The sequence below is a fragment of the Vigna umbellata genome, chromosome 5 (genome assembly GCF_029865625.1).
Source record: "Vigna umbellata cultivar VRB3 chromosome 5, Vumbellata_1.0, whole genome shotgun sequence".
In the NCBI taxonomy this organism is placed as follows: Eukaryota; Viridiplantae; Streptophyta; class Magnoliopsida; order Fabales; family Fabaceae; genus Vigna; species Vigna umbellata.
In genome coordinates, this window is record NC_142169.1 from 67,735,259 (window position 1) to 67,755,616 (window position 20,358).

At 30.8% G+C, this 20,358-nt stretch overlaps 4 protein-coding genes across 4 annotated transcripts; 1 reads left to right on the forward strand and 3 right to left on the reverse strand.

The window, feature by feature from the left end:
- The first annotated feature begins 324 nt into the window (after positions 1–324).
- DSEL (alpha/beta-Hydrolases superfamily protein) lies at positions 325–2,043 on the forward strand. Its single transcript, XM_047317157.2, has 2 exons — positions 325–1,078; positions 1,289–2,043. The coding sequence occupies exons 1-2, from the start codon at positions 410–412 to the stop codon at positions 1,892–1,894; spliced, it is 1,275 nt and encodes a 424-aa protein (XP_047173113.1). The 5' UTR covers positions 325–409; the 3' UTR covers positions 1,895–2,043.
- Positions 2,044–3,478: 1,435 nt separating this feature from the next.
- On the reverse strand, positions 3,479–5,405 carry LOC124841013 (GDSL esterase/lipase At5g45910-like). The gene is made up of 5 exons (XM_047317177.2): positions 5,131–5,405; positions 4,823–5,044; positions 4,580–4,725; positions 4,197–4,470; positions 3,479–3,974 (listed from the first exon to the last, which is right to left on the reverse strand). Exons 1-5 carry the CDS (start codon positions 5,378–5,380, stop codon positions 3,742–3,744), a joined length of 1,125 nt encoding a protein of 374 aa, XP_047173133.2. The 5' UTR covers positions 5,381–5,405; the 3' UTR covers positions 3,479–3,741.
- A 1,223-nt stretch (positions 5,406–6,628) lies between these two features.
- Positions 6,629–9,874, reverse strand: LOC124841021 (GDSL esterase/lipase At1g28600-like). Its single transcript, XM_047317187.2, has 5 exons — positions 9,564–9,874; positions 9,237–9,476; positions 8,213–8,361; positions 7,417–7,690; positions 6,629–7,053 (listed from the first exon to the last, which is right to left on the reverse strand). The coding sequence occupies exons 1-5, from the start codon at positions 9,817–9,819 to the stop codon at positions 6,806–6,808; spliced, it is 1,167 nt and encodes a 388-aa protein (XP_047173143.1). The 5' UTR covers positions 9,820–9,874; the 3' UTR covers positions 6,629–6,805.
- A 722-nt stretch (positions 9,875–10,596) lies between these two features.
- On the reverse strand, positions 10,597–16,083 carry LOC124841011 (GDSL esterase/lipase At1g28590-like). Its single transcript, XM_047317173.2, has 5 exons — positions 15,819–16,083; positions 15,040–15,267; positions 13,091–13,239; positions 11,482–11,755; positions 10,597–10,946 (listed from the first exon to the last, which is right to left on the reverse strand). Exons 1-5 carry the CDS (start codon positions 16,066–16,068, stop codon positions 10,696–10,698), a joined length of 1,152 nt encoding a protein of 383 aa, XP_047173129.2. The 5' UTR covers positions 16,069–16,083; the 3' UTR covers positions 10,597–10,695.
- Positions 16,084–20,358: the final 4,275 nt, after the last annotated feature.

Consider the following 20,358-nt stretch of genomic DNA (forward strand, 5'->3'; position numbering starts at 1 on the left):
TGAAGGCAAGCTTGCAGAGTACATAACATGACTTTCACAGCCATTTGGATGACCTTCAAATGCCTGAAACCTTTGCTTTTGCTTTTGCTTTTGAAATTGCGAAATAATCAATCCATGATTGGGTCCGTTTAATTAACATAATGCCAAATCTCAATTCTAAGAAGAAAGGAACTTTGTTTCTATGTCACTTAACGTCATCATTGTTTTCAACATAAAAATACTTATTATTTTAAAAAAAAAAAAAAAATATATATATATATATATATATATATATATTCCCTGTGAAGACAAATTTTTATCATATCTGAACCTTATATTATACACTTTTACAAGAAATTTAACGGCCCCGAATAAAGCGAAGGGGGTTTCATATTTATCCATTTTCCAAAGTCATTTTAGGATCGAAGATATGAAGGCGAAGTTCTGTCTTGTTCAACGTAAGAAACCGTCGGTAGCAGCGTTGATGAAAAGGTGCATCGGTGCGAAGAAGAAGATGGATAGCAGCATGGCAAAAAAATGGCGACAGCTCAGTGGGCAAACTCACTGGAGGGGGCTGATGGACCCTCTGGACATCGATCTTCGCCGCTACATAATACACTACGGTGAAATGGCTCAAGCGGCATACGATGCTTTCATATCGGAGAAAGCATCAAAGTATGCCGGAAGCAGCAGATATGCCAAGAGGAATTTCTTCTCCAAAGTTGGTTTGACGAATGGCAACCCCTTCACGTATTCCGCGACCAAGTTTCTGTATGCAACTTCAGAAATCGATCTCCCCGAAGCTTTCATCGTAAAGTCGTTTTCCAGAGAGGCTTGGAGCAGGGAATCAAATTGGATAGGTTATGTTGCAGTGGCGACTGATGAAGGGAAAGCCGCGTTAGGGAGAAGGGACATCGTGATCGCATGGAGAGGCACCGTGAAGACCTTGGAATGGGTTGATGATCTGGAGTTTGTTTTGGTTTCTGCTCCTCAAGTTTTTGGTAACAACACTGATCCCAAAGTGCATCAGGGTTGGTACTCCATTTACACCTCAGAGGATCCACGTTCTCCCTTTAATAAGAGCAGTGCCAGAAGTCAGGTATTATCCTTTCATATCGTGTTATCTGCCATAAAACTTCAATCTATCTATTTTTCATCTTGTTGCTTCAATGAAAAGACGGTGACAAAATCTATAACTAATGATTGAATCTTGCCATTCAAAGAAAGATAAAACTCACTGATTATCGATCGTTTGAGTAAACTTAAGAAAGGGATACAGAATAACATTTTTTTTTATGTGGATGATTAGGTCCTAAGCGAGGTGAGAAGGCTGGTGGAGCTATATAAGAATGAAGAAATAAGCATAACTATAACCGGTCACAGTTTAGGTGCTGCAATTGCAACCCTTAGTGCGGTGGACATTGTTGCGAATGGTTACAACAAACCAGGTGATCCTTCTATCAAGGCTTCCCCAGTCACTGCCGTTGTGTTTGCCTGCCCAAGAGTTGGTGATAGCAACTTTCGGAAGGTTTTCTCCGGCTACAAAGATTTGACAGCCATACGCATTCGAAACGAGTTAGACATTGTCCCAAACTACCCCCTTGTGGGGTATTCGGATGTAGGTGAGGAGTTGAAGATCGATACCCGAAAATCAATGTACTTGAAGAGTCCTGGGAACCCACTCAGTTGGCATAATTTGGAGGGTTACTTGCATGGTGTGGCGGGAACACAAGGAAGCAAAGGAGGGTTCAAACTTGAGGTTAATCGTGATATCGCACTTGTTAACAAGACCTTGGATGCTCTCAAAGATGAATTGCTTGTTCCCGTTTCGTGGAGGGTGGAAAAAAATAAGGGTATGGTTCAACAAAATGATGGTTCCTGGAAGCTCTTGGATCATGAGGATGATGACTTTTGATCCATAATTCAGAATCGAGAATGCCTTGATTTCGTTTGTTGTCGATTGGAGAAAATATTATTTGATAATTGGATTTGTTTACTATAGTGTAAGAAAAAACTCTGCTCTCTGTCATTTATATTTATAAGAAAATTATGTCGTTTGTGATCGGGAAGCAGACTACGAACAATCAATCTTTTGATTCAAAAGCAATATATATTTAAAGTAAATATAAAATCAGAAGTAAACCAAAAATCAACGTTTTATTATTTTTTGTTTGAATTGATTTTTGTGTTTTTTATTATTATAAAATTTTAAAACCTCTTTTTATATGAAGATTGTCAAACTTAAAGTAATTATTATTATACATTTTATGATGAAAAAAATGGTTAAATAGAGAAATACGAACTATTGTTATATTCATAATTCGATGTTATCTTTTATTTTTTAAAAGATTATATAATTTTTGTATTTCAAAATTACAATACAACTTAAATATACATATATAAAATTATAAAATAACATTTAAGATATATATGTATGTATATTACAGTGTTATAACTGTTATATATCTAAATAAAGCAAGTGGTTTTGTTTAGTTTGATTCTAGATTTTATTATTTTTTTTATCGATTCAGTTTTTAACACAGTAGTAATGATTTTTTTAGTTTATGGAGAGTATGTGAATTTTGTTTTCCTTAATAAAAATGAAAATGAAAAACGTAAAACATTTTTATATTATCATTCAATGTCAAAGCACTCTATAATTTATTTATTATTTTTTTATAATAAATACTTTGAAATTCATACAAAGAATTTGTATGATTTATTGATAGGATAAATTTGTTCATAGCAATATTGCATAATAGGCAAAACTCGTATTTTAATCACTCGAGAAGCTATTTGAAAAACTTACCATTACTTTTGGGCTTTACGGGTCCATATATAATATTCGGCTGGTCCAGTTCAGCGAATAGATTAGGAGTGTTTTTTCCTGCACAATCCTACATTTCTTTTTGCACCTCCATAATTTTTAAAAATTCTAAAACTATCTTTAATATTTTAAAAATTCTATAATTTATTTCTTTTTTTAATGAATTTTAAAATTTGTTAAAGAAAAAATTATTCAACAAATTTCTAAATTCTTTGAAAGATTTCCAAGTTGAAATTTGGTGAAAACAAAGTTACTTTTAAAATGTTGGATGCTGAGAAAAATGTGAGGTGATACAGGAAGAAACATTCATATATTATACTACTAAAATGGGCTTGGCCCCCAAATGTGTTTTCACCGCAACACTGAGTTTGGCAAAGATTTTACAAATTATTTCCTAAAAATCAAATCACGAAACCCCCTCAAGTTCATTGAATTGATTTATTTTATTTTAAATGCTAATATATCTCTGTTAACATTTTAAATCGGAATACCATGATACTTAAATAACTGTGTATATATGTTTAAATCATTTTATCTGGAAAGCATGATAAAACTTTATATAAACTATTCAATTGAAACAGAATGTTACTTTTGATAATTTTTAGTCAAACAGAAATTTTAGAACATTGTGATATTTATGTATTAATAATCAAATCTATGAGAGAGTAGAAGTAAACTAAAATCTCAAGATTCTTAATACAAAACGAAACACGATCTGCATCAAGCAACCTAACTGTCATCTCAATTTCTTTGATCCCTAAATTCACCATCCAAACATAAAGAGGAGCCGAAGTCAATGGTACAGTTGACAGTGAACAAAGAATTGGCATTGAAAGAGCCTTGTATTGGAACTCAGACAATAGTTATGCCATAAACAACTGAAAATTTCTTATTAGGAGGTCATTGTGAGAGATTTTTTGGTAGTTTTATCAGCACTAGGCTATCTTGTAGGGAGAGGTCTTGAGGGGAGGATATGAGAATGGACCGTAAATTAGACCTTTGGCGATGTACTTATATGCTGCTTCTGTCAAATGAATTCCATCCCAGTTTGCATGTGTGGATGGATCTGCACATACCTTTGAACCAATGTGACCACACCTTGCTGAGATATTGAAGTTGTATGGCCCAGGTGCTCCACAGCACGCTCTCAACGCCCCACTAGAAAACCCTGTATATTCAATCAACTCATACAAATTTAGGTGACTCTTAATAATTACAAAATAAATTTCTCCAACCAAATCCACCAAATTTCAAAATGATAGCACGGCATGATAAATCATTTTTAAATCATGTACGATGACGATCTTGTTCATACGAAATATCATTATCTTTAACATAATTTAAGATTAGTTGATAATATAAAACTGTTTCATATTTCAAAAGAGCTAACCATAGTGTCCTGGTGCATGGAAGAACCGTTTGGCAGCGCCGTAATAATCTGCGTACAGTATCCTTGCATGAGGATTCATTTGCCTTAGTGTCTTCAGAGCTAGCTTGAGCTCCTTGTTATGGTACTCTGCAAAACCATTGAAAGATTTCAAGCATCCATTTCCATCATAGTTCTCCTTGTTCTCGCTTCTGAATAAAGTCAGGTATAGCGCAGAGCACCCAATTGGCAAATTCCCCGGCACCAACAACTCCCTTGCTCCTTCAGCTATCAATTCCTATCAAAATAAGGGAGGAAAGTGAAATCAATCGATGGAATAGAGTGTACTCATACTGTTATCAACCACGTTTCTCAAGAATAATGGACTTAGTTTGATATAAGATTACATTGATGGCCGTTTTTATCGCTTCAACGACAGGAGGAACGGTAGCTTGAAGTTGAGTAATATTTCCAGCAATGGCAGCATAGTTATAATCATTACCACCAATCTCCCCCACCACAAAGAGAGAGCGTTCGAAGTAGGTATCACAATCTGTGACATATAAGGGGACAATAATAAAATACATGTTTTATTGTGGAAACATCATAAGAAAAACACATGCAAGTGTTTTCTTTGGTTTTCATGTTACCTAGTTTACTGGTGCAAAGGGAGGGTTTAAGTTTCTTAAACCAGCCAAGCTGAATGTTCAATGAATTATTTGTCCAAAGAAATTTTCCAAGCCCGGCTTCAATGAAGAATTTTGTATCAAGTGCTGTGGCTCCAGCAACGGCAAAATTTACTCCAGGATGGATATTTTGGTCTTTGGTTAATGCCAGATAAGGTAGTAAATATTGCAACTTATATGCCTCAGCTACAAAAATTCAAAAATCATGATGACAAGTGAGTATTACCAGAAGCAAGTCATGGTGGTTATATACAGAATTACACAGCACGTACCTATGAAATCAATTACTAGTCGTCCATCTGAGCAACGACCGGTTGAGCGATTAAAGAAGGTTTTACCATAGGGAAACTTTCCTATGACTGGGAATGACAAGGCTCCAGAAGCAAGGAGATTGCCCGTGTCACTTAAAGAGTCACCAAAATTGAAAATTGCATTATATGGGCTAAGGTTTCGACTTGAAACAACTTTCTCGTGGAAACCAAAGGTTAAGGAGGCAACGACCAAAAAACTATAGATGTTCATAGTGTTTCTGTTAACGTTGTTGAGAAATAACACAAATATAAGTAGAGCATACAATTATGAGGGAAAGTTATATGAGTCACTAATGCAGTTGAGCTTTAAATATTCTCACGTATTTTTCTAATCTTTCTCATTCATATCTGTGATGTACTATATGTCAACTATTAAGGAAAAAAGTAACGAGTTGTAAGTGGTTGGACATTATTAGATTCGGATTAATTTCGACGGTGAGCAACAGAGGACGATATGACCATAGTTGACTATTCAACGTATACAAAACTATTCTGGTTATATATGTCCTTCATCTTTTAACTAACGTCTAGTTAACTTGAATTTTAGCCAATATTTTACATTCGAGCCACAATATAGAGTTTCCTTAAACAGGATGCAAATTTATAAAAAATTCAAGAAAATAAGTATTTTAGAAACTATTGGAATTGGAATTGATCATTTCCAGAATTATTAAAACCATCTAGAAAATTAAGTAAAAAGTGTACGGTATATAAATTAATTTCTAGAATTTTTTGAAGTTCTTATAACGTAAGTCTTAGATTGTAGATACTATATTATGTGATTTAGTAAAGATTTCAGTCAACGATATAAAAAATACAATATCGTATAAACATAAACTATTATGAGTAGTAATTTTATATTAAAAATGTATTAATGATAATTTAAGTTAATTAACGCATATAAATGTAGATCAATTAAAGATTTGATTAATTAAAAATTAATTGAGAAGATGGAAGAAGTTAGAGAAAAAGGACAAAGTTGGTCCATAAACAAAATAAAAAGCATACTTTGATATCATTAAAGGAAAATTTGTTTAACTTGAAATTTTCACATCGAAAGTATTCTTTGAGTTAAGGTTTGATTGGTGTTGTTACAATTTATCTGTAAAAAGTATTTAGATGATATAAAAAAAGAAAAAATAATTCATAAAATATAAACCAAAACAACGAATCCCGGAAACCATGTAAGGACCATTCCATTGTTTTGTGTCAGTCCACGTACTATGATTTAATCAATTATACAAATGTTAGTACACTTTAATTGAATAGCCTGTAAAGAAAAAAAAAGTAATGGATATTGATTCAAGGCAAACTTTATGTTCACTTTAACTAAGGACGGAAAATGAAGAAAACAAAAACTGTTTTATGTTAAAACTAAAACATTTTTATTTATATCACATTAGACACGAATAGATTAAAAAATAATGTCGAAAAAAATAAGTAAATAAATAAAAGTAAATGGTGAAAATTTTAGCTAGAGGCAGCATTAATTAATATTTATAGAAAAGCATGCATTATACATGAATTTTGACATTGTGGAGGTGCCAAGTGAAGGGTCATTATTATTGCAAGTAGGACTGAGTGGTACTACCACGTTCTCTTCCATAAAGAGATCCAAGTTTTTCATAGATAATTATTAAATATCTATGATGGTTTGATGTGTGAAACAAGAGACATTAAATTTAGGAATGGTGTAGGATCCATCTACTAAACCTATGGCAATCCATCTATATGCAGCCTCGGTCATATGATAGCCATCCCAGCTAACATACTGTGATGGATCATCACAAGCAACCACCCCTCCGTCCCCACACTTGGTAATCTCATTGTAATTGTAAGGGCCATCAACTCCACAACAAACTTTCAGAACATTTCCACCAAACCCTGTAATAATAACATTAAAGAAAATCTCAGTATCACTCTTTCAGAACAAGAGGCCATGCTTAATCCCACTCTCAAATATCCTAACAACAAAACTTAAATACATTTTGGTTAAGTGTTTCTTATAATGTTCTCTTATCAAGATTAGAATTTTATCACAACCAAAGTTTACATTATACATATCGGTATATGTTAATGAAATAAAACTCTAATTGTAGAATATTGGATACTGTGGTCCTGTATTAAATGTGAAACTTATGTTAATTATTACTACTGGCTAAGGGAACATGGATTTATATGACTGATTTTTCTTCTTACTTGCAAGCCACAAAGGTTGACATGACAGAGCTAAGAGAATAGATATACCAAATTGTTCTGGAGATTTGTAGAGCTGCAATGCAGCGTTGAAATAATCTGCATAAATAATATTGGTGTGAGGATATAGCCCTCGAAGCTGATTTAGTTCAATCTGGAGCAGCTCATTGTGGTATTCATGAAACGTGTTTAACCACTTCAGACAGCCAACTTGGTCATACTCATCTTCATCTGTGGTCGCAAATCTTGTTAAATATGCAGAATTGCATCCAAGTGGCAACATTCCAGGAACCATAAGTGTTACAGCCCCTAAATCAATCAACTCCTGCATGAATTAATAAACCAATCGATAACTGACCAATGAATTAAAACTAGAAAGAGAAAAGAAATCACAAATCCTTGGCTTCTTTACAAAACAAAATGATAACTATCTCTCACCTTTGGAAGAATGCAACAAAACGAAGTTGTTGTATGGGATGAAATAGAGCTTTTTTAAATACAGAGTAATTTCTAAGAAGCAGTGATCTGATTGCCAGTTATTAGTCATTCAAAGATATGCAGTAGCCTGTTTTTCAATAACGTTTCCCTTTCCAAGAAATAAGTAAAAGCTCATTTTCTGAAAAGTTTTCTAAATACTCAACAAAATTCATCCCAGCTTTCTATTTCACTCGACAACTTTTATTTCAAACCAACATCTTTTCAACTTTTGTTTCTTCCTCTTTCAATTTCCTTTCCTCAAATCTCTCTCTTCCTTCCACGTATTTTACTCCCCATAGACTATGGATTCATTAATTGCAAATTGAAAAGATGTCAGAATGCCTACTAAACAATTGAATCAAATTCTTACCCTGATCACTGAGGTGATCACAGATACTACTTGGGGTATGTAAGGCACAAGATCTCCAAATGCGGTTGTTTCAGACAAAGGATAGCCATAATCATTGCCTCCAATCTCTCCCACAATAAATAAGGAGTTGCCAATAACTTTTTTGCAGCCTGCAACAATGAAATCCCATATGCCGTTGGAAATAGCTAGGAGAGAGGAATCCTTGCTTATCAGATTTTAAGCTTCATTTAGTGAACTCTTTATCCTTCTGCGTTGAATAGTTACTATAGACTACTACACTTGATTAGAGGATCTTTAAGTAGTTATTTATGGAAAAGCATTCCATTAAATAAATAGAGACATGAAAAATCTTAATTATGTAAATACTATACGCTGCTGGGCTGACCTACCGAGTACTGGTATTAAATCAAACTTGTTGAAATCAATTCATCAGTCGACCCTTCTCCTTGACATCAATCGAAATTCATATTTCATTCCGTTTGGACGGATCTTTGAGACGTCATATTTATACATAAGTTTAACATTAGTACATCATCGTTGCAAGTAATTTAAAAGTTTCAAACAATTAAAAATTCCTGTGAGACAAAACTCAAATAGAGGTTTTGTTTATATTATTTCCCGATTAAAATCAGACTTTCATCTCAATAATCTAGATATATAAAAAGTATGAAGATTACATATGTAAAACTCCATTTTTAATATGAGAACAATACCAACACCATTCGGGAAACTGTATATAAGTATTGACCATCAGTTTCTATATGAATGTTCAAACCAATTATTTTTAAAATTAACAATTTTCATTATATGTGAAAAATCTATATTGAATAACAAAAAAAAACACTTTTACTTTACATGAAGTTTTCAATACATGTAAAAGAAATTAATTAAAAAGTATCAAACTTTATACATTCAATAAAAAATTACTACATAATTATGTGAACAAATAATTAAATTTCGTTTTCAAAACTAGTAAATTGTAAGGGATTAGCTTACTAGTGCAACAAAAGGAAAGAAAATATAACTTCACTGTAAGAAGAACCGCAGAGCGAAGGCAGCAATTCCTTGAACCAGTCTAACTGAACCCTCAGAGAAAAGTTTGCGGTGGCATCAACAGCGAACCCCTTTTCTTCAAAGAAACTCCCGTCCAAGGCCGAGGCCCCGGCCACCGCAAAGTTCATTCCCTGCTCAGTATTTCCCCGTTTAAGCGCTCCATTCTTGTAACCCAGATACGGTTTCAAATACGGGAGCCCCAGAGAGTGAGCTGCACGAGAAACAGAAAGAAAAAGTGAATTTTAAACGGAGAAATTGATAGAAAAAGCAAGTGGGTATGGTGGAATTTTTTCAGTACCGATGAAATCGAGGATAAGGCGTCCATCGGAACATCGTCCAGTGGGGCGATGAAAGTGGGTTTGTCCGTAAGGAGGGAGCAAGCAATTGGGACTCTGGGGAGGGGAAATGAAATTCAAGTTACCGGTATCAGTGAGGGAATCTCCGAAGCTGAAGAGTGAGGAGTAGCAAGCAGTGACATTTATAGGAAGAAACAGTAGCAGTGGTAGCAGCAGCACCACACGTCGGAGAGACCAAATTTTAACGGACCAAGCCATGCTGACGCCTGATCATCGCGTGATCTGCTCTTCACTTTCCAATAATAATATCACATCTAATTGCCATGTGTGTAATAGAAAACGTGTTAAGGAATGTTATTTTCACTCGACCATTCTAACTATTAGTAATTTATACTAATGCTGGTTATTAAAAAATAACTATAATGTTTTAGGTTTTAATATAATTTTAGTCACTAAATTTTATTGGATTTTTTTGTTTTTTTGTTTTAATAAATTTCTTATCACTTTAGTTCAGTGTATCGCTACTTTACTTTTTACGTGAAAACAAATCATACTGCTTTTTTTTTGTTCTCATCCAAAATCCATAATGTAATACATATATTTTTTACGTTATACTAGATATGTTTACATTATGAGATCACGTCAAATTTTTCGTTAAAAATGGTGCTAGATATGTTTACTTGTTTATTTAATTTTTTTTTTGTGTGGGTTTAAGGAACATATTTAAATATTGTTCTAATCAGCAAATATACCTCAAAATTAAAACGGTCAATGTTTTCATATTTTCTTCATTCTTCCATGTTTTACTTAATGTTTAGGAAATATTTCGATATGAATTTTTTTTTATTGTCTAGATTCAATGTATTTATTGTTATAAATGCTTCTTTAATAATCGTAAGAGTAATTTAAATGTGTTAATGTGTCAGATAGATGAATTAAATGTGTATGAATGTCGGATGAATAAAATACCCACAGAGACCAATATGATCGATCCTCAGTCTTAATACTACAAACAATATTTAATGTATAAAAGGATTTAATTAATCAACATTTGCAATGCTTTATTTATCATTTATCCAAATATTTTTATTGAACAAATAACAGTTTTATATCATATAAACCATAATTAAATACTTAAAAGGTACGTGTATAACCAAAATTTGCATTAGTTAAACACGGTGAATTAAACTGAGGGAGAGAGTATGTCCCTTTTATAAAAGCTTGAACAATTAATTTATATGCAGCTTCAGTTAAATGTTTTCCATCCCATCCAATATACTTTGAAGGATCATCACAAGCATTCACGCCTGGATCGCCACACTTTATTGATGCATTGAAATTGTATGGACCTCCCTTTCCACAACAGGCTTTAAGACCAATAAATCCTGCATACCAATCAATAGTATATCATTTACTTTGATTAAGGATGAAGATGCATTATTTATTCGTCAGAATCTAACTTTTACATTGGATAAATATGAAAAAAGAAAATATTATACAAATATAAAGATTTATTAACCCATTGTCTTAAGATTTTAGATTGAGAATGATATCAATTTCTTATATGATTAGACTCGAATAACAATAATAGTATTTGTATCGAAAGTCTTCCTGACAAGAGATTTTAAGTAAATGTGTCAAGATAAATAAAAGTATAAAAGATACTAAAAATCAAAATCTTTTTCTTTCTCTCTGTCTTTCCATAGGATGAAAGGGATAAAAGATTTTGATGTCCCCTCCAATCGAGAATTAGGGCTAACAATGAATAAAAATCACTTTCTTTTGTTCAAATCTTCCCTCAATTTGTTATCAGAGTATATAAAACAAAGATAAATGTGCTTTGGTCAAGTATGAATAATGCATGAAGAAACATATTTTTGAATAAACTTCTTTCAGTGAGAATTGGGAAGAATGAATTACCAAATTTTGCAGGATGACGATATAAAGTCATTGCAGCATTGTAATAATCAACATAGATAATATTAACGTGAGGATGAAGAGCTTGAAGCTTATTTAATTCAATTTGGAGCTTATGGTTGTAATATTCAGTAAACTCGTTTAACCACTTCAAACATCCAAATTTGTCATATTGCTCCTCCGCTTTGGTTTCATAAATTGTTAAAAAATTTGCACTACATCCAATAGGGAAATTCCCAGGAACCATGAGCGTGTAAGCCCCTAAACCAATTAACTCCTGTAAGGGAAAAAGATAATTAAAATATAAAATGGAAAATATTAGTTAGAAATTATAACACAAAAACAAATAAAAATATTTAGTTAATTCCTTGGAATTACATATGCTATCACCGATTCAAATATAAGAAATCGTCAAATTAGATAAATTGCATAATTTTACACCATTTTGATTGATGCATTCCATAGTTTTACCATACAAAAAGAATCTACCATTGTATTAATTCATCGGCTACAAGAAAAACTAGATTTTTGATGGATAAAATCCATAGATAACTACAATTTTTTTTGAATATTATTAACGACAGTTAAAAATTTGTCAATAAAATGTGAGAAATCTATCCACAATCATCGAATGTCAAAAATTAATTAATAATTATCATCAATAAATATAAGTAGGTAATTACTGATAAATATTTTTTTTATTTACAAAATTCATGATAAATATCAGTCAATAATTAATAAAAACAAATTCGTCTGTAAATATTATGATTTGGTCTTCTTTCCACGTTATTTTTTTTTCTTTCTTTTTTCCCTCCTTCTTCCCACTCATGTCTTTTTAATTTATAACACACTTTACGTTAAATTTGGCAAAAAAAAAAATTAACTCCCGTTTTAGAATAGATTTATCAAATGGAATTACTAACAAATTTTTAAAATTTCAATTATCGGTGTATTTTCAAAATTTCAACTACTAACCGATTTCAAAATCAGTAATTATTAACAACTTTTAATAATTCAAAGTTAAAATAGTAACTTTAACACTCATTTTACCAATAAATTTTACAGACAAAATTATTTATTAATAATAAAAATGTTGCATTATGAACAAATTTAATCTATTAACAATATTTACCGATAATTAAAATCCTCAAATTTATTAGTAAAATTTATCTGTAAATTCTATTTTACCCATGAATTTTTTTTTCTGTATGCAAATCCTATTTTACTGACAATTTATTTTTTATTGATAAAATTTTGTTAATAATATAATATTTTCTTGTAGTATACCAAATACTTAAAATAAAGGATTAAATTGATGATAAAGATTTTTTTAACCACTTGAAAACAAATCTTAGAAGAAGTAAAGAAAAACAACTTTTTTTTTGTGAGAATAATTTGGGGACCAAAATCTTTAAAAGATTAATGTGTTATATATATATATATATATATATATATATATATATATATATATATATATATATATATATATATTATACATAAAATTGAACATTATGTTAAATAATTTAAACAACTAACGTATTTCGAGCCAAACTCATGTGCAGTTTTATTTCAAAATTGAAATTAATTTGGTTAAAGAAAATTAGAATCTTACTTTGGTTATTGAAGATATTGTATTGATGACATTAGGCACATACGATTTAACTTCTGCTATGCTCTTTCCTACAAGCAAAGGATGATTGAAATCGTTTCCACCTATTTCACCCACAAGAAATAATGAGTTCTTAACCTCTTCACTGCAACCTGCAAGATTAAACCTTAATTAAAAATCAATAATAACAAAATGAATTATTATCTTGTTGGATGTTCGGGACATGAAACAATAACTCCGTCTTTCCTTTCTATACACTTGTGTTTTCCTCCACATCACGTAGAATATAAAAATATATAATTATGAAAAATATTATCAAAACCTTATTAGACATTCTTTATAACCCGTTTATCTTGTTAAAATCCACATAGTGGGGAGAAGAATTTTAGTTGTTTCTGTGGGCTCTGATTTTAAACCTTTTTCCTTTTCTCTGTGCAAAAAAATATTTATTATTATTTTTGTAATATTAAGATGAATCAAAAGAGGGAGTCTTGCTCATACATTATTTCACACATTATTTAATAAGTTTAGTTTAATGTTAAAACATGTTTTCAAGAATATGCTGATCAAAGTCGTTGTAAAACTATGTCATTTTAAGCACAAAAAGAAATCTTTGTATGTATGATCTTTTTAAAGAGATTAATAATATTTGTTCCAAACATAGAAATTTAATTATATATATAAATGTGAGATAATAAAGTTGATGAGAAGATTCGTTTATATCATATAAGTGGATATAAAAATTATTTAAAAATTAGTTTTTAAAAAGTTAAATTAAACTTAAAATCTACAAAATCATTATTAATATTTAGTTTTACACGAAATATATATATCTTTGACATAAAAAAAAAGTATGTTAAAAAAAATAAAAAAAATAAATTTATAATATAAATAAATATAAATTTTATGATATTTAAAAACCATTTCTTACTAAGAAGAACAAAAGATTATGGATTAAAAATTTACTAAAACAGAAACACACGTTAATATATAATTAATGAATGTCTTATTCCTTTTCAACACTCAAGAAAGTGACAGAAGAAAAAAAACATTACGTGATAGAAAGTGATAAAGAAGCATGGATGAAGCATTTCCCACTAAATTATGTCTATATCAATAACATATTTGCATTAAGACAATTTTACATCTTGTAAACTGCTCACGTGTTGTTCTACATGCATGAACTTCGAATTTTTTAACAGAAGCAATGATAACTGGATGAGAAATTGTCGCAAACACCTTACACGTATTTAATTTCAACAAAAAGTATGTGATAAATTATATATATAATAAATTGTATGAGATTCTCTTGAGGTATGTTCACTTGAATAGAAAGTACTATCCACACAGAATAGTAAAGATGGAAAACAAGGATCCTTTGTGTTCGCTTGCAAAGATTAGGGTAAAAGCAAAAGAAAAGAAGGGAATTGCGGGATTGATGGTATTTTCAATCATCTTAGAAATGAGATGATTGGGAAGGATTTAAACCAAATTTCAAATTTATCTTTGCTGTATTTTATAATTTTCATATTTTTTCCTTTTATTATTATTATAATAATAATGATAATAAAAATAATAATAGTAATAGTAATAATAATAATAGTAATAATAATAATAATATAAATAATAACAATTATATTTTATATTACTTTATTAACTATTTTAGTAATATTTAATTTTTATTAATTAAACAATGTTTTTTATTTATCACATTAGTTAAATCTTATAATAATTTTTACAGATTTTACTTATAAATTTACTCTCATTAACCTTCAAATCAACTCAAATAAACAATAATTAATTCATCTTTAAATAAACAACAATTATTTCATTTTGAAATTTTCTCAAATTCATTCAACGAGTTTCTCAAAATTAATCCTCCAAAGTAAACGGCCTACTTAAAAGTTGAGTGAAGGGTGATTGATTGAGTAAGAATAATAGAAAAAACTTACTTTGGGAAGAAGAATTGCAAAGAGTAGAAAGCAGTTCCTTAAACCAAGTCAATTGAACTGACAAAGAATAGTTGGTTTTGACAGGAATGCCTCTTTGTTGAAAAAAGGTTGAGTCCATCGCCGTGGCTCCTGAAACTGCAAAATTGGCTCCTCCGTCTTTCCAACTCCATCCACCAATATTCCTCTTTTCCAGATACGGTTTCAACGATGGAATTCCAAGAAACTCAGCTATACAACACCACCGCAACAACAACAAAACGCATCTCAAATATAATATTTATGTATAAAAAGAAATAAGGTGGTTAGCCATGAAAACCCTGGCCTCCTAACACGGCACAAGTACGATACATATCCATTTATCCAAGAAAAACACATTAATATTTACAGTTGTAAAGAAAGAGACGTTCAATTATTTGAATGCGCCCTAACTATTCATTCCTACTCGGATGACTCTCGCACCACATAAGTTTTCCCAAGCGTGTTCCACGTGTTATACTCAAAAATATCCAAAAGTTTCAACGTATTGTTCAGTGACATGCATTCCGATTATACACTCTCCCGCACAAAAGTGACTTCCTTTTAGTATTTCAACAAAATTAATTATCTAAATTATTTTAATAATTAATTGATAAAACCTGTTTACTTTAAAAAAAATGTGTATAAACTACTTTTAAGTTACAAGAAAATGCTTTATCATGTTTTTTCTTCTATCTATGTTCTCCAAGTATAATTTGAAAGGAATTATTAGATGAAAGGCGATGGAAAAAGGGAAGTGTTACCGATGAAATCGATGATGAGACGACCATCGGAGCAGCGTCCTGTGACATTGTGAAAGAAGGTTTCACCGTAAGGAGGGAGGAAGCAGTTGTCGGAAAGCGGTGGTGAGCTGAGATAGAGGTTGCCGGTGTCGGCGAGGGAATCACCGAAGCTGAATATGAAGGAGTAAGGGCATGATTCTGATTTTGAAGAGGTTAAAGAAAAAGAAGTTATCAGCATAACTGCTACCACTATAATCCTAAGTAGCCTCATTGGAATTCTATCTTCCCCATTCTCTGCCAACATATATTTATATAACTTGGTCACAGTTTCTCTCTCCATAATCAAGACTGCGATTAAAATAGCTTTACACGTCATCTTTAACTCAATATTTTCTTGTTTAAACTCGGTTATTTGAGTACCAATAATTGTTTAACTGTCGCAACGTATAAGAAGTAACGCTTCTCTTGAGTATTTTTGTGCATTTTACTTTTTCTTTGGCATCTCTGCATGTACAATTATATGAAAATGAGATGTAATAGAAGATTTTAGTATGTGAATTTTACTGTTTAAATTTCTTTGTCTTTTATTACTATTTTAAAAAATTTAAACAGTTTACCAATGTATTAGGTTGGCAACAGATGATGTTATTTTTTAAAAGAATGTAATTATATGACGTCGTTTATAAACATAGACCGCTTTCTAATATATTTACGTACAGATAAATGTGAGAGTAGAATATGTACTCACCACATAGGTCATTTCCAGTACTTATAAAAATATAATAGTAAAATATATCAAAAGCACATGGGACATTCTTTAATTTAAACAATGTTACTTATCAAAATTTATCACATTAATTAAATTTTCTATAAAGAAAATTGAGACATTGCTTATAAACCACGATAATTAAAAAGAAGTTATGCTTTGAAAATACAGAACTAACGAATGTGACGTTTTAAATAATGTTATGAGATTAATTTTATGATTTATAAAATTAAACTATATTTTCGATTAATTTAAGATTTGAAAAAATTTATAATTAATTTATAAATGACAGAACCTATTTTTAAAGCTATAAGTATTGTCCCGATGAAATGCATTCAACAAAAGACACAAATTAAAACATAAAAGGGACATTGTTTGATGATGTTGTGTGTTTTTTGACTGCAAAAGTGTATACTAAAAGATAGAGATGTCAAAATGGGTCATAATTCGTGGGTCAACTCGGTCCACCACGAGTTTAAGTCGGGTTGGGTTTGAAAAAATTATATTTTTTTATGTGAGTCAGATTTCAACCCGGCTCATGCTGGTTGAACCTGTGGTAGGGCGGGTTGGCCCACCAACCCACATACCTAATTTTATTTTATTAAAATTTAATTTTAATTTTATAAAAAATATTTATTATTTTGTTTTTGTTTGAAAAAATTATTTAAGTTCCTTATTTACAAAATTAATTAAACACTCATGAGTGAAATTTGAGAATGAAAATTGTTTAGATTTAAATTATAGAAAGATAGTAATTTTTTTATTTAAAAAAAATTCTAATTAAGTGAGTCAGTAAGCGAACCTGTTTACCCATCAATCTGTGGTGGATCGGGTCGGGTTCGAATTTTTCTGACTCGCTAATAAACGAGGTGAATTGAGTTAACTCACTAAGTGATCAACCCGTGATAAACCGGGTCGGATCGAGCCGGATGACCCATTGTAACAGTTCTAAAAGAGAAAGGAGGGATCTTTTTGTATGGAACAGTGGGTGCTACCATTGTTTTGCTTGGGTCATGAACCGAACATACAGATAGGACTTTTCTTTGGTACCAAACTCCAACGACTTCTGAAAGCAAATTAATTATAAATTAAACTAACATTTGGAATACCATTTTTACCCATTGTTATTCCCCAGTTCTTGATCACATTTTATTCACCATCGCCACACAAATTCAATTGTATAAGCTCCATTATTAAGGACAAAAGACTATTCAATTACGCAAAACACTTCTAACAAATCAAAAGTACGGTGGCATAGAAAGTTCATTTTGTTGGTAAGGCATGTCACCCATTTCATATAGAATGTTAATTAGGAAGTGAATTTGGAGATGCCATGTTAAACTGGTCACCATGATGATGACTACCCTCCAACTCAAAAGGATTCAACCTTACTTTGATACTAAAGTGACTTACACTTTCTTCTGTCTCAGCATTCATCTCATCATCATCTTTCCACAACTCCATTCCACCAACCTTATTTTTCAAAACATCAAAGGAATCACAACAAAAACCAGTCAGAATTTTATAAATGTATACTAAGTGTCAATGTACATTTTTAGTGTCCATGAATCATTACTCTTTTAAATTTTCTCATATTTTTAGGAAAAGGAATTAATAAAGGCATGATATTTGAACAAACCTAGGTATTAATACTAGATCGAAATTTATTTGGTGCCATTATTTACTTTCTTCTATTTAATAAGCTATTTTAGATTTTTTTTAGAAATGGATTTGACATTATATCGACTTTTGCATGAATTTGGTCTAATCTTATAGTGTTTGCATCTCTTTCCTTTTTATGGTCAAACATGTTATAGATAACTAATGAATCTTAAAGTGTCAACATATCTATATACAAGTCATAAATTTTGGTTTATAGACCAGTACTACAACATTAAACTCCAAGTGAAGTGGTATAAACTTGAATCTGCATTCACATTATTATTATTATGATATGTGATTTCAGCATTAATTAGTTCAATTTTGATTTGAAATAATTGTAGTAACAGGAAAATGATGCAGAGCAGGTAAGTGAAGTGACTTATAGAGGATTCAACGGAACTTCCACAAATGAAAAGGCAATTAACTTAAATTGTAGCTCATGTGGTTGTTTCAACGTTACATTCGATCAAATTTACATTGTCTTTTCAAAATTTTCCCAACATACCTATGCTTTTTGTAAGAATATTGCTAATGGGAAGATTGGATCCACCGTTCCAAAAGTATCTTGTAAATAAAATAAATTTCCATGCCAACCTTGATGATGGTGGATTTAATGTAATGGAAATTAAGCTTTGCTAGATATTCCCAATATTTTTGGCATTTCTAAGGAACATGGAGATGTTGTGAATTTAGTATATTTTCTCAATTTCCTTACCCACTGATCTTTATTTTCAGAAACCCTAAAATGTTTATCACCCTAAAGCTTTTTTATATATAATAATAAAAAGAAATTAATAAAGATGACATTTGTGGTATCCTTTTCGGTACGTAAAATCGAAGATACATACATAAAAAAAATATAGATCCAAATAGTACTGAGGACGCAAACCAAAATGTATATAAAATATTGTATTCCATTCGTATAGAAAAACCTTTTTATATTGGTTAGAAAAGATACAGTAACGAAATTTATAGAAAGTTAAATATTATATAAAATAAATTGTAAATAATAGAAATAATAATAACAAAAAAATACATTTTTTATTATAATCAAATCATTTGAATAATTAAAAAATTTAAATTATTTACATTGTCGGCGATTGGCAAAACCCCAATTACTCCAATTATGTAATCCATGATTACAGTTTTCAACGGTGTTTTCCAAGTGGTTTTCCCAACCCCAAGAAATGTATTTATCAAGGATTATACCGCCTATTAGAAAGTGGGCTTTAAACCTAACTCAATCCCACGAAATCGGTTTGTAACAGAAATACCCACGTAGGACTCTATGATAGGTTGTAATCATGGCTCTAATACCATGTTAAGAAGTGGAGTTTAAGTCTAACTCAACTTCACAAAACTAGCTTGTAAGTTTGCACCCTACTTATATATTATAATTTGACTTTATCTCTAGTCAATGTGGGACTTCCAACACCGTCGGTAATGAAAAAAAACCATTAAAATGGTATATCTTTGTAGTGTATTGTGTACAACTCAAAATTTAATTTCTTCTACGACCACATTATATAAAAAAACATAAGAATAAGCTCACTGTTCTAAATCGCTAACATTTAATATTTACAAAGCTTTATCCATTATAAAACTAAAATACTCATATATATATATATATATATGTATATGTATATATATGTATATGTATATATATGTATATGTATATATATGTATATGTATATATATGTATATGTATATATGGGGTTTGCTAACGCGTGTATGCTTATTTTTCAATTGGTACATTTTAGCAATGTGTACCGGATTTTAGTTGACAAAAATACCCTTATATATCATTAATTCTAAGTTTTAAGGTTAAGGGTATTGCAATAGTTTTCATTCTCAAAACTAAAAAATAGAAACCCCCAAACTCTTGCTCATCTCTCTCATTCCTCTCAACCCTTTCTCTTTCATATCTCACACTCCAACCTTTTCTCTCTCCTCCTTACTGTAGTCTCAATTGAAAAAATCAGTTAAACAATTTGCTTTTGTAAAGAGTTGAGTCATTGACATATTCACCTTCAGGCAAAGGTTCATTCAAGATCTCTTCAATTTCATCATCTTCACTAACCTCTCTAATTTCATCATCTACATATATTGAATAATCATCTCTAAAAAAACCCT

Coding starts and splice junctions, on each gene's coding strand:
- LOC124841021 (XM_047317187.2), bottom strand. CDS start 9,819: ATGGCTTGGTCCGTTAAAATTTGGTCTCTCCGACGTGTGGTGCTGCTG. Junction 8,362..9,236: donor CGGTTCTTCTTACAGTGAAG/TTATATTTTCTT, acceptor TCATTGTTGCAG/GCTGCAAAAAAGTTATTGGC. Junction 7,054..7,416: donor CAAATCTCCAGAACAATTTG/GTATATCTATTC, acceptor TTATTATTACAG/GGTTTGGTGGAAATGTTCTG.
- LOC124841013 (XM_047317177.2), bottom strand. CDS start 5,380: ATGAACATCTATAGTTTTTTGGTCGTTGCCTCCTTAACCTTTGGTTTC. Junction 5,045..5,130: donor ACTAGTAATTGATTTCATAG/GTACGTGCTGTG, acceptor GAATTTTTGTAG/CTGAGGCATATAAGTTGCAA. Junction 3,975..4,196: donor CCATGCACCAGGACACTATG/GTTAGCTCTTTT, acceptor TTGAATATACAG/GGTTTTCTAGTGGGGCGTTG.
- LOC124841011 (XM_047317173.2), bottom strand. CDS start 16,068: ATGAGGCTACTTAGGATTATAGTGGTAGCAGTTATGCTGATAACTTCT. Junction 13,240..15,039: donor TTGCAATTCTTCTTCCCAAA/GTAAGTTTTTTC, acceptor TTAATCTTGCAG/GTTGCAGTGAAGAGGTTAAG. Junction 11,756..13,090: donor CAATATCTTCAATAACCAAA/GTAAGATTCTAA, acceptor TTTCCCTTACAG/GAGTTAATTGGTTTAGGGGC.
- DSEL (XM_047317157.2), top strand. CDS start 410: ATGAAGGCGAAGTTCTGTCTTGTTCAACGTAAGAAACCGTCGGTAGCA. Junction 1,079..1,288: donor AGAGCAGTGCCAGAAGTCAG/GTATTATCCTTT, acceptor GTGGATGATTAG/GTCCTAAGCGAGGTGAGAAG.